Source organism: Trachinotus anak, unplaced genomic scaffold (genome assembly GCF_046630095.1).
Source record: "Trachinotus anak isolate AG129_WGS33_773 ecotype Australia unplaced genomic scaffold, CSIRO_AGI_Tana_v1 ptg000018l, whole genome shotgun sequence".
NCBI lineage: Eukaryota > Metazoa > Chordata > Actinopteri > Carangiformes > Carangidae > Trachinotus > Trachinotus anak.
The window spans coordinates 12,269,056-12,282,681 of record NW_027273869.1 but is presented as its reverse complement, the minus strand read 5'-3'; the positions used below and the strand labels follow the sequence as shown (position 1 = coordinate 12,282,681).

General features: G+C 40.4%; 1 protein-coding gene across 4 annotated transcripts in view; it reads left to right on the top strand.

Annotated features, from left to right (window-relative positions):
* Positions 1-13,626, top strand: part of iqsec3a (IQ motif and Sec7 domain ArfGEF 3a) — a 96,532-nt gene that overhangs the window by 60,444 nt on the left and 22,462 nt on the right. For all 4 annotated transcript variants that reach the window (XM_071501563.1, XM_071501561.1, XM_071501560.1 and 1 more), the window contains 2 exons: positions 7,487-7,648; positions 11,688-11,810. In XM_071501563.1, coding sequence (XP_071357664.1) covers positions 7,487-7,648; positions 11,688-11,810 — 285 coding nt within the window. The remainder of the gene's footprint in view (positions 1-7,486; positions 7,649-11,687; positions 11,811-13,626) is intronic.

Sequence of the window (13,626 nt, the reverse complement as noted above, 5' to 3'; positions counted from 1 at the left end):
GTATGGGTCTGTGCCGTTAATAAATATTGTGGAAGGACAGAGAGAGTTACTGCAAATGTCAATGGCCCTGCCTACAGCAAGGCAGCCAGCTGGTGAGTACAGCACAATCTCTCACCTGCAAATGTGTTATAGGCTGGACACAAAGGTTTACAGTATTTCCCTTCACCACAAAAAGATGTGCATGTGACATGTACCTGTCACATTAAAGATTAAAAAATAAAAAAAAAATTTAAAAAATCAAAAAAAGAAAAAACCTAAAACCAAAACATTATTCAAAAGTAGACAATCCAAGGTATTGTGATTTGAGACTTGACCCCAGCTTAAGGCCATTTGGATGTTTTCATCCCATCATGAGCCTCGCACCAACACTAATGTCTCCCATCCGACTCTGTTTTTACCCTCATTTTACTCTTTTACTGTCGCTGTCAAGTGATAACCCCGCATCTCCAAATTGAATTTTTCAGATAAAGAAAACACTTAATCTTTCATTTCATGGGTTGAGAACAGTCCCCTACTTCTTAAAGATAAATAAACCATTAAAAAGTTCCATTTCATTATTTGAAAAATTCATTTGACACCAAGCTTAAAACAGCAGTCATGAAAAGTGGTTGGAAAAGTGAGTGTTTTTCATGTTTTTTATGGATGGGGGAGATTTGGGCATTTTTGTGCTTCAGTCCTATTGCTAGCCAAGAAAGTTTATACGGGATAATTACTGGATAATGTCACTTTTTTTGACGTTTTGACATTTGCTGTTGAAGTTTGTAACACTCAGCAGTTTTTTAAATAGATTTCTCTACGGGGGAAGTGAGGACTACACACATTTGTTATGGCTGTTTAATGGAAGTTTGATTACGAGGTTCTGTTACTTTTTTTGATAAAGTGACAGGTTTCATTGCCATTTCTGTCTACTTGCAATCCCCTCTTCTCGTTCCCCTGATCAAACACCTTGAAAGATAAGCTGACTTTTAATAAATTGGCTACAAGGGAAGGGAGACAGAATGAGGAAGGGAGAGCGAAAAAATTAATAAATAAAAAAAAAGATAGAGATAGAGAGAGAGAGAGAGAGAGAGAGAGAGAGAGAGAGAGAGAGAGAGAGAGAGAGAGAGAGAGAGAGCAATCGAGCTTGAGGCTCATTAGTTCCACCAGTTCATATCCTCCCTCTAATACCTGCGCCGCTGTATCCTTTGCATCTTAAACAGGGTTGTTTGCTTTGGGCTAAAACTTGGGTATTGCTTGATCATGCGGTAAAAAAAAACCTCACGCATATTCACATGGTTTGGTAATGTAATGTGTGAGTGTGTATGAGCCTTGCAGCAGGTGGTCTATGCACCACCTTAGCAGGAGGAGTGAGAAAGGAAGGGGAGGAAGTAAATTAAAGAGAGGAAAAGTCAGAAGTTTTGGGTCTGAGTTTGTGTATGTGTGTGTGTGTGTGTGTGTGTGTGTGTGTGTGTGTGTGTGTGTGTGTGTGTGTGTACCAGCCTGCACAAGAATAAAAAGGTAGAAGGGAGGTGGGACATTAATGACAGATTCCTGAGTAGATTTCTCTTTCTGTATGCACGACTTTTCCATTTCATTAGACATGCCCTCATTTCACTTTTCTCCCTCTCTCATTCTAGTGTGGTGAAAGCATTGATTAGACATCACAGCAGCTCATGGTGGGCTCCACATGATGCATGAAAATGGAGCATGATCAGAGCTCTATGAATTAAAGAAAAGGTGGCATAAGACATGGATAGGTGATTGTGTAAGTGTTAAGGGGGGGGGGGGGGGGGTCTGCATACATACAGTATGTCAAGAAGACTAATTAACACAGTAGATCAACAAAGCTCCGCAGGAGTGATAGCCTGCCGTCAGGAGGAGACAGCTCTATAAAAATGTCTGTGTGTGTGTATTTATCTTGGTATGTTCATGTGGGCTTGTTTGTGCGCACACACTTCCTTCCCTGTATTAACATTCTGCCCTCAGTGCTGAATGACCCAGTACATAATTACAAACTCTGAAATCCAGATGGCAGACAGAGGAAGCATTTCTCACACAATGCAACACCCTTTTATCCCCACCTGCTCTTGTTATCTAAAGGATGGGGCTGACCATTTTGTACATTATTCACATTATGAGCCAGTTCCAAACAGAAACGATCAAAAACAACAACTCCTTGTAACAAGTACTGATGTAGCTTGTTCCTCTGTGCTATAGTCACCATTTGTTGCCCTTATTAATAACACATCAGAGAGCCACACTCCAGAACTATGTGAAATGGTCCTTCATTATGGTGAACATGGGCATTTTAATTGATTTTGAGTCCATCCCAGATCACCAGACACCATCCTGCTGCTGTGAATACTCTTCAAATGTAAATTATTCTGCATTTGAAAATTTTCCCAGACAAAAGCACTAATTCCTGTAGTATGAAGAGAAAGACTAACATTGTAACAGCCACATTGTTAGTTTTAGCCTTTTCATGGGATTTGTTGACATAAAGACAAATATAAAACAACACCAGGCTCCTTTAACTTAAACAGTTTCCCATCTGGTACGGGCACCCCATGGGATAGTTTTGCAGTTGCCAAGTGGTAAATAGAAAGATTGTAGAGATAGAATAGTAAAAATAGAAATTGCAATTTGATTACATTTTATATACAAGTACGCTGCAAAATTTTAATCCTCCGTCTGGCAACTGGGCTCAGTTGAGGTATTAAGAGTTGAAGTAATTAGTGTGCTCATGAATAAATCAGGAAATAGTGAAAAGTATGAAAGTTGAAACAGTGAAAAGTAATGGATACATGGTTGAAATAGATTACAACCATATATATTTGAAACATGAAGGGGGGTTATGATGAGGGGGCTCATCTGACAGGGCTCTGGGTACATGTCTGACAAAAAAGGTTTGGAACCACTGCTCTAAAAAATAAAAGCTAACCAAGAGAAAGGAGCCATGGCAGCCAGTTCAGTAAATTCTCCCCTCAGTTGCCTTATCAGCAAAAGCCCACTTGATGGACACGAGCAACGCTTTGCAACAGCAACTCCACATCCGTGTAATGATTCAGGGTTTTGAAACATTTACAGTTACACCACACAATCGTGTTTCCTCTCAGAAAATTGCACAGGGGCGCGAACCGCCCATCAATCTATCACCAGTTAGTAATGGAAACAGAAATGTGTACATCCGGAGAAATAGGCAACATGCAGTTCTGACAGTAAAGCACTTGTAAGGGCCATAAAACACAGTTCTGAGGTAGGGACGCTGTGCACATCTGTCCATTAGCAATAAAATAAAGGGCCAATAAAAGTGGAGGTCAAGGTGATGTATTTATGACGGGATGAGAGTCCAATATGAGACAAAAAAAAGTAGGTGTGTGTGCAACAGGGAGGGAAGAAATGTGTGAGAGGGGGAAAGATATCAGGGCATGTAGCAGTGTATTTGAGAGTTGTGATTTTAGCATGACATCTGGGTCTCGTCTGGCACTGCTTCTTCCCATCCCCTCGCTGTTTGTGTGTGTGTGTGCATGTGTCATCATGTGGTACTCTAGTTCTCTTTTCACACTTCAACTTCATAACAGCTCAGTTTTGAATCACATGCTCCATCCATCCTGCACAAATCCTGAAACCTAATGACAAATATAGGTGTATGCTATAAACCAACTCTGACTGTAAGCAACTCTGTCCCTCAGAAACAACATTTGTGCCGTGTACCTCCAATATGCAATAGCAAATATGGTATTTTGGAGGAATAATGTTGCAAGAACAACTTTTTTTTTATATACATAATGAGGAACTGTCCTTAATGAGCATATCAACCAAGTCATAAAAGGGTGATACTGATGTTCACTGACAGCATATTTTATTTTTCCTCCTACCATATCATCCACTCTTGCAATGCAATATCTGCTTGTTGCAACTAAAGTATGATTTAGTGGTTGTGTTTTGGCTCTCACAGCATTTTGTTAGGTTCAGGAATAATTGTGGTCTTGGCTGAAAACTGAACAATTTAACAGAGACTGGAAGCACAAGACTTGTTTACCTTACCCACAGTGTTTTTGTTACCTAAGCCTAATCACAGCCTGGATGTACAATGCAAACCCTTATCTCCAGTGTTGTTGTGCCTTGCATGGCCACCATTCAACCCAACACTCTCCGTTGGATTTGCTTACTGTTGCACATCCTCCTGCCCATTACCCATCAAAAGCGAACAGGCAAAACAACTTAGTGGTTTATATATATACATATAAATGTATATATGTATATGTTTATTATATGGAATTTCCAGGTAACAGAGTTGCAGTAGGAGGTACGTCAGAGATGGGATGTGAACTGAGTTGAAGTAGAAGCTGATTTTGGAGGATTTGTTGCATCATAAAAGCACAACAGTACGCCCACCTTTGCTCCTGAGAAAGGACAGCCATTATCTGCACGATTACAAGAGGTCCATGACATTTGCAGGATTTGAACAAGCAATCCACGCTGGTTATTATCTGATGAGGACTCATTCTGCACCGCTCATCTGAATCCATCCATCTTGCATCTCCTGCATCACCCCCCCCCCCATCCTGATTCTCACTCCTCCGTCCACTTCTAATTACAAATAATAATCTCCATGTGTGATCCATCTGTTTTTGGGCAAACATCAAATGAGTGATATATGCCAAATTTGTTTGGCGAGACATCGCCTTCAGCTGAGAGGGTGAGCTAGAAGCTGAGAGTGTGCTGAGGCTGTCACAGCAGATGCTTTCTGGCAGCCCAGCCTGCGCTCATCGTCCTCTCTCTCTGTCCTCACACTCTCATTCCCGCACATCTGCTCTGTCTGGTCCTCTTCCAGCCTCCTCCCTCTATCCTGCCCTTTATCCTTCCCTCCCCTTTGTCCCACCCTCGCCTTACTAAACCCATTAGCTGTGGTACACACACACACAAACACTGCTCCGTTACGTAAAGGTTGTGGTTTAAACACTGTGTAGAGACTAGAGAGGGAGAGCTGTTGCAATAGTGCAGTAGCCTCCTTTCAGCAACTATCCCCTATGTCTAATAGGGTTATAAATAGTTATGATATTACTTCCTTGTTCATACATAAATAACTTCTGCCATGCAGTAAGCTGAAACTATTTTCTGATAGGCAGGGAGAACAATGATTCATGGAAACCAATGAGATGGTAAGACAGTTTTTCTAAAGGCATGAACATAGAAATACACCTCATTTCCCCGGCCAAATAGATGTTCACATAGACTACTCAATCATCATAAGTGAGATTGTAGGCCTCTGTGTTTCCAAAGGATCCCACCAATAGTTTTAGCTTGTTAAAGTAGCCTCTTCTGCTCTCATTGTGAGTGTCAGTGCACAGCTATGCATCAAGCTAATCCCAATTTCAATTAACGCTGAAGACAGCAGTTGGCCTATGAAGTTTTTACTAGAAGCAATTATGAAGCTGTGAAAACAGTATTGGATAACAAAGGATAGTGACTACAAATCAGCCAACAATGAGATACCATAAAGTTAAAAGAGTTTTATCAAGGGAACTGCAAAATTTGTTAATAAAAATTAATTAGTACTGCAACAAGGAAACTAGATTCATTCAAGTATAGACTAGCTGTCCACATAAGAAATACAAGGCAATAATGAATCTAGTAAATATACTTAAAAGCCAACAAGAGTACAAAATACATAACACTTAAGTTAGCCCAACAGTAATTAACAATTATTAGCCACACATCAGTAGCTAATGTAATGGCAAGCTTGGTAAATTGATCACAGAAAATTAACAAATGTAGATCAACAATCACAACACTGCTTTAATAAAAAGAATGCCTACAGACAGGGTGTGATTTGTGGGGGAAAAAAACAATTGTGTACTAATATTTTGGTTCTTTATGAAACTTTGGCGGGCCACCACAAAGCTAAATGCTAATTTAACCTATTCAGAATTAAGACCCCCTTTCAGTACCATGGATAGCACCACTTGGTCAGGCCAAAACATGTTCATAAACTTCAATATTTAATAGAAAACAATTACAAAATGCAACATGAAAATAAATATTCAATTTCAGATGCTCTTGCTGTTTGACTACAGACTGTTTGCATTTTGCAGTGCTTTACTTAAATATGCCAGTGGTTGTTAACAGAATGTCAACTGAAACCAATTGGTGGAAGAAATGCACTCATTAAGCAACAAGTAACAAATATGGGATAAAACAGCAGTGCAGCAACAGTTATGATATCTATTTATAGTTTGCAAACATTTGCCAACTACCGGTCATACTAACCAAGCAACAGGCTGATGCAAGAAAAAAGAAAAAAAAAACAAAATAATAAAAAACAATATATATATTTATATTGATGTCAGGTACAGAGGCTGTGTCTGAAATCACCCACTCATTCACGCAGACACTACTCCTTATCAGTACATGGAGATTTCGGACTCTTACTTATCATTATCATTTTTCATCATCACTGTCAGCTGGCGTCTATAAAACGTGGAGCATTGCATTGCGGGATTGTTTGCAGAAATTACTTTTTTCATTCCACTGTGGGACTCAGAAATCTTACACTCAAATAAAATGGCAGAGAGGGTACACGGATAAAAGAAGTGCACTATATAGTAAATAGGGAATTGGTAATGGGTATTTAAAGTTTGATAACAATAGCCTTTACAAGCTATATAGATGTACCAGAACAAGTTAAGCTATGGCAGCAAAACCCCTGGTTGTATTAAGTTAGGCAAGAGTGTGTTATTTCTGATGAATTAAACTTGTTGTTTGTAAGAGATAGAATGTCATTTTTTCTTTCAGAAGTTACATAATCTTGCTTCAGCTTCAAACTGCTGACAGTACCGACTGTTTTCAAAACCACATCACACAGTTTTGGGTTGATTTACGGTCCTCAGGCTGGTTCTGGTCTTTTCTTTAATTTTGGTGCACTGGTAAAATCTACTGGAGAGACTTGGCATAGATAATGTATCACAGTCACAAAGTTTGCCTCCGGCTAATCTTAGACCTGTTTCAGTCCAACAAAGTCTACTTGAGACTTGAGCTCGAAGTCTGTGCTTACAAGCAGGGATTTAGAGCTGCATCTCAAATCAGCCATTATGATTCGAGCAGTATCCCCTGAATTTAGCATAGTTTTGAGCTCTTTAGTAGTTGTTAATGAATGTTGCAATTCAGCAGGGGAAGGAATACTTATGAGGTTTTGCTCTGTGTCTCCACCTAGTCTATACAGGTATGCACAGTAAACACCCTACCGACTGATTATCAAACAAAGAACCTCATCGTCACAGTTCATAATTATTTATTTTAATGATCTTAATGCTCTCTTAACAGTATTACAATAAATATTTCATTGATAAAGAAAAAAAGGGCAAATCATCTGTCACAGTCACACTACTACCACTGATATTTAGGATATTATATAGCAGCCACGCAGCTTTAAGGTACTGCTAGGTCACTGACAAGACTTTTCATGTTTTCATTTCCTCCATTTTTTTTGTGTTGTTTGTCTCAGAAACCCTGACAAGGGCCTTCAGTTCCTGATCTCACGAGGCTTCATCCCAGACACACCCATCGGCGTGGCTCACTTTCTGCTCCAGAGGAAGGGCCTTAGTCGACAGATGATTGGAGAGTTCCTCGGCAACAGCAAGAAGCCCTTCAACAGAGATGTACTAGAGTGAGTAGCACACTTTATTTCTTGAAATCGTTTTAAGACATTATATTGTTCCTCATGAAGGGATTCTCCATAGCAATCCCTCTATTTTGTGGGAGATCAGGTGTCAAGGTAAACTGCAGGACTGGAACTTATAGCACAAAGTCGTTCCTCAGCTTTATTAGTCACAAAATAGTGGTTGTAAGTCCTGCTGAAACTTGAGTCAACTGTGTACGGGTTTTGTAGGTGACACATTTTCTAAATCTGGCTCTGAATCAGATGATTCCCTGAAATCTAAGTGTGAAACTGTAATTATAACGTCACTATCTACTGTTATTTTTGCAGACATTGATATTTCATTCTATTTTTCGTCACAGAACTGAAACAAGCTGAAAGTGAAGTGTCACGATCCAACAAATTCACCTTTATCTGATTCCTCAAATTGTAAATCTAGGTTGACTTGTAAGACAGAATTATCGGAGGAATGAAAGAATCTGATAAGATGAAAATATAATAAAAACCCGTCCTGCCCTTTTTTGTTTCTCTCCTCCTTTATCATATTAATATCAAAACCACATTTGCTGTAGTAGTGACATTATTTTGTCAGAGAAGAAGTAAGAAACAAGCAATTTGATAATGTAAATCATTTTTTTTGAGCTTTAATAATCTATCTTAGCAGAGCTGCAGTTCCTGGTCTTGGTATTTTGCCTGTGGTTTTGGCTGGTGCCATCTTTACTTTATCTTAATTGTCCTTTTTATTCAATTACATTCTCCTGTTCACCAATTACCTCTAAATTTGCATATCAACTGGAAGATGCACCGCAGAGCTTTCTTTTATCCTGCCTTTTTATCCTGTTATCAGACCAAGAACCCACTTTCAGTCTTTGCAAGGTCACAACACAGCACTTTACCAACTTATTCACTCCAGGTCGCCCTCATCTAATATCTATATTTTCTTAAACGGCCACCGTCACGGTTCCAAATACATTTTATGAACAGGATTATGCTTTTAAGGCTTCAGACACCAATGCACAGCAGAGCTATACCCTGGTGACATTGGGATAGATGTATATTTTCTCTATTTTCCTAAAGAGCAGTCATACAGCAGCACTCCGGGAGGAAATGATGCTGAAGAGGAGCATCATAGGAGAGTGTAGAGTGTGTGAGAGCACTTTGGATAAAGTGTAGTCATGGGAGAGCCGATGTGGGATTGCAGTCTAATGTGAAAATCACTCATGGTGATTAACTGAGCCTTAATGCATACATGTGTGTTTGACGTCTGTTTTTTGTGTGTGATTGGAGGGTGTGTATGCATGTGTGTGAAAAGTCATGTTTTGTCTTGCGTTGCATTTGTCAGTTTTCCAGTATTCCTGAATCTGCCTGCTTTCCTTATAAAGCTAATCATGCCTCATTCTCTTCACATTTCTTTAAGCATAAATAACAAGAGTTAAAGTGACTCAAGTCAATTAAGCCCAATTGTGGTTATAGATTTGGGTTCCAAGAAATGTGGCACCCCGAGGACTCATTCACTGATAATATAGTGAACTTGTTTAGCAGGGAAAATGGGATCTGTTTCAGCTTGTCATCTACTCATTTGCTGCTCAAAATATGGCTCCATCTGGCCTGCTGTTTCTTTTTATTTGCATCTGTCTGTGTGTGTGTGTGTGTGTGTGTGTGTGTGTAGGTGTGTAGGTGTGTGCGTATGCATCTGCCATCACAGCATTGTAAATGTACAATTTAAGTAGTACTGTGCCCATAGATCAACCAAGTGTATGCATGATAACAGTATATGTGTGTGGATGTGTGTTCACCCACGCGTGTGTGTTATTATGTCTTGAGTGTGTATGGGAAGGAGATGAGAGGGGAAGAAGAGCACTGATGTACTTAGGGCTAGAGAGCATCTCGTCTGACGTTACATAAACAAGGAGTGACAGCCAGGGAAGAAGGGAGAGAGAGGTGGTGGAGCGAGGAAGTGAGTCATGAGGAGGGCGATCAGAGAGACTCAACAGTCGAGAGAGTTGATCAAAAAGGGGATCAAGTCAGGCTCATTGCATAGTATAAGCTTTGGCTTTATTATGTCTACATCTAATCACTGGGAGGAAATAATACACAGTTTAACTCTCTAAGCTATTTTCAAATTGCCAGTGATGTTACAAATACTATTAATTGTAGCAGTTGCATTAATGTGTAATCCACTGGTGACTGAGATTTTGCTGGAGCCGTGAGAGGCCCTGGCACCCCACAACACTGTACAGGATGTGGAATGGATGTATAGTTGTACTGTATTATTAAGTAATGTAAAGTGGTGGAAGTGGAAATAATAATAATTGTGGTGCCTGCAGCAGCAAAAGATGGAGCAGAAGTAATAATCATAGAAATCATAGAAAAGGCCAAGTTGCATTTTTTTCATCCTGATAATAACAGGAGTTACCTGAGTCATAGTAATAATAGACAAAGCACAAGTAGAAGTGTTAGTACTAGTAGTAGCTGTAATTGTGCCGGAATTAGTAATAATAGCAGACACAGAACAAATACTACTAGTAGCTGTAGTGGTGTACTGTAACTGCAGGGATGGTGTAGTAGACATGATAAAGCAGATGGTAGTACTTATAGCATAGTTATGGCAATGTAAGTAGGTACAGTAGGTAACAGTAATAATTATAGTAATGTGACTGGAGTACATGAATTAGTAGTACACAAATAGTAGCAATTCTAAGAATAGCAGTTATGGTGGTAGTAGTAGTAGTCGTATAGCAGTAGTAATAATGGTAGAAATAGGAGTAGCATCAGCAGTGGTAACTACAGTAGTACTGGAACAGTAGTACAGTCAACAGTAGTAACTGTAGTAGTAGTAGTAGTAGTATAGCTGTTGACATGGGATAAGAAATAGTGATATAGTAGTAGAGAGTAGTAGCAATAATAGTAGATACAGAACTACTAGTAGTTTTAGCAGTAGTCGTAGTTGAAGTATTGACAGTAGTGGTAATAGCAGACATATGTGTAGGAGATCTAGGTGTACTTCCTGTAATATTAGTGTTGGTAGTAGTAAATGAAGTAGTACACAGTTCACGGTGCTCTTGCTGATTGCAGGTTTTGCTGATCTCATGTTGGGGTACATGGGGGTGCGTCAGGCAGAACTGTAGACTCAGCTATCTGACTCTTTTCTGCTGGAGCAGCACGTGTCACAGTCAAGTACTCACCTCATTAACTTGCTTTGTTCACAGTAATCCATCTTAATGTAGTGTGTGTGTGTGTGTGTACGTGCATATACGCCAGTGTTTCCTATTGTACAACGCACAGACAAGATCAGAAGCGAAAGGCGATATCTTAACATCACTGCATACTTCATATATTAAAGTTTTCAAGATCTACGGCACCATCTTCCGTTTGAACATGCTGTCCATAACCATCAATAGGCTCATATGAGGCAAAGATTATGTTTATCTTGAAGTGGTGTGAACGTGTTTGGAGTAAACCACATGAAAGCCTTTGAGTTTGATTATCATTCTGTTTTGTACCTTCACAGGACACCTCACATGAAAGTGAGGGAAACTTTAAAACCTCCCAACTCGTTTCCAAAGTCACCTTTCACTTCAAAATCTCATTTCACCTCCAAATTACCCACGTTGTATTTATCCCTCCTGAACTCACCGGACAGGATATTTTGCTTTTTTAATTAAAGTCATTAAGCTGGGGTTGTCAGGTAATGGGAGGATTTTCTGCTCGGAGGGATCGCATGTGTGTGAGTGCGTGCGAGCCTTGGCGGCTGTGGCACAGAGGAGATAGCCGGGGCCAGTCTTATCCCCGGTGTCTGTGTGTGGCTAATGTCTGCAGTAAATACAATGCTGCTGTGACCGGGAAGCAGATGAGTGGACTCCATTTTTTATCTTGGGTGTCCATCCACAGGTTCACCCGTCCCACCACTGAAGAGGCAGCCACTACTATCATCTTGATATATTGCAGTGACCATATTGCTATAGATTTTCATTTCTTCTTCCTGTCTCTTTCTTTCTACCGCTCCTGCTCTTTCCATATCTCATCCCTCCCTCTCTGCGCTCCACAGCTGTGTGGTAGATGAGATGGACTTCTCAGGCATGGAGCTGGACGAAGCACTGAGAAAGTTTCAGGCCCACATTCGTGTCCAGGGAGAAGCCCAGAAGGTGGAACGTCTTATCGAAGCTTTCAGGTAATTAGAAAAGAGACAGCTGCCGTGAGAGTTTATCTTGCAGTATTCTCACGTTGGGTCCGGTTTCTACAGATTTCCAAAAACTTTTCTTTTCCTGTTCAGCTGACCATGAAAAGTGCAGGAAATGGATTTTTAAAAGTTTGTCTGTTAGAAGGTAAGACGCAGACATTAGCATGTCCAGTTAACGAGCTAACTACTACAGAAAGCAACCCCACTTTACTTCCAAAGCCAAGGGCATTTCATTCTTATGTAGGTTATGTTAAAAAAAAAAAAAAAGACCCGCGTTCACAACTAGGACCTCTGTGTAGAATTTCCCTTGTCAAACCAGATGTTACCAGAGTGTAAGCTAACGTTAGCAGCTATGTTCTGGTCTACTGGATTTAGTGAAGTTTACATTTCCACAACATGAGGCCAACATTTGCTTAAATAGTTAGCTAGCTACAGCCGATGAAGTCTTCTAGCGTCGTCATTTCTGCCAACAAAAAAAAAAAATCGACATTTCACAGGTGTTTTGATCATTGAATATGACGACATCAAGTTTTGAATGCGTGCTGAGAGATACAGATGTGAATCTTTGATATTTCTTCATGAGTTGTGAGATCAGCCCTCTGCGGTTTTTTTTCCCCAGGCGTGAAAGGAAGAAGGAACATGAGAACATGCAACTGTTACAAAACGTAATCAGACAAAAACTGACAAGTGATCATGCATACAAAAAGAGACATACACATTACTGACATACACTATTTCTGACCTATAATAACACAAATATGCATGAGTCACACTGCCTCACCACACCAAACACACATACACACTTTCTTCTTTCCTTTCTGCTTGGCTACAATAACATGTTGACAAAGCCCCCCCCCCCCCCCCCCAGTGTGAATAGCCAAGCAGCATGTAATTTCAGTGCACAATTTGTGACAGGAAGACAATTTGCAGTGCAGCTGTGGCACTGTGTGTTAATGCTAACTGTTTGCTGTAGCCCCTCTGGAGTAACAACCACCTGTCACAGTGGTTGAGGTGCCCAATGAGGAGAAAAACGGAAACATTGTCATAGTCAGTGGGCAGAAAGGTTGGCACTGGTAATGTTTGGACATCAGGCTGACTCTGCGTGTTATCAGGAGCAAGACAGAGGAGGAGGAGTGGGGGAGGGGGCGAGGAGACACGGACAGGGATAGGAAGGAAGGAAGGAAAGGAGGGGAGAAAAAGGAAAGAGGGAGGAAGGTTTATAAATAACCAGCGTTGCATAACCGCCACTGCCTCTCTGTGCCTGCCTCCTCTGCTCCTGGGCTTTGATATGCCTCCAAACACACACACACACACACACACACACACACACACACACAGAAAGAGAGAAATCTCCAAAGTAAGTGAAGGGGATTTGAAGCAGCAGTGAAAAAGAGCGAGGGGGAAAAGTGAAAAGCAGCCAGCAGCCTCAGTATCTGCTGCGTCAGTGTACTAATGAATGAGCCAGAGAATATGAGCCAGCTCCCAATGCTGCAGATACATTCAGTTTTCATTTCTTCATTACAATGTAGTCACCAGATACCCTTATTTACTCATCCTGCAGTCACAGACAATGGCTGGGTTTTTCTGTCGTTGCCCCATGTATTATAGTTATTATAGATAAAGATCATGCCACTTGCTTCTTGCACCTAAATCCTCCAGGAGTACATAATTACTGATGGATTACACCATCTTTAGCAATCTGTAACAAAAGCTAAATTGGTTTGGAAGACAGCAGCAAATGCCAAGTTTGAAGACTGCCAAATCCATTCAGTGGGAAGCATCATGTGCCATTTTACCCTCTTCTTTT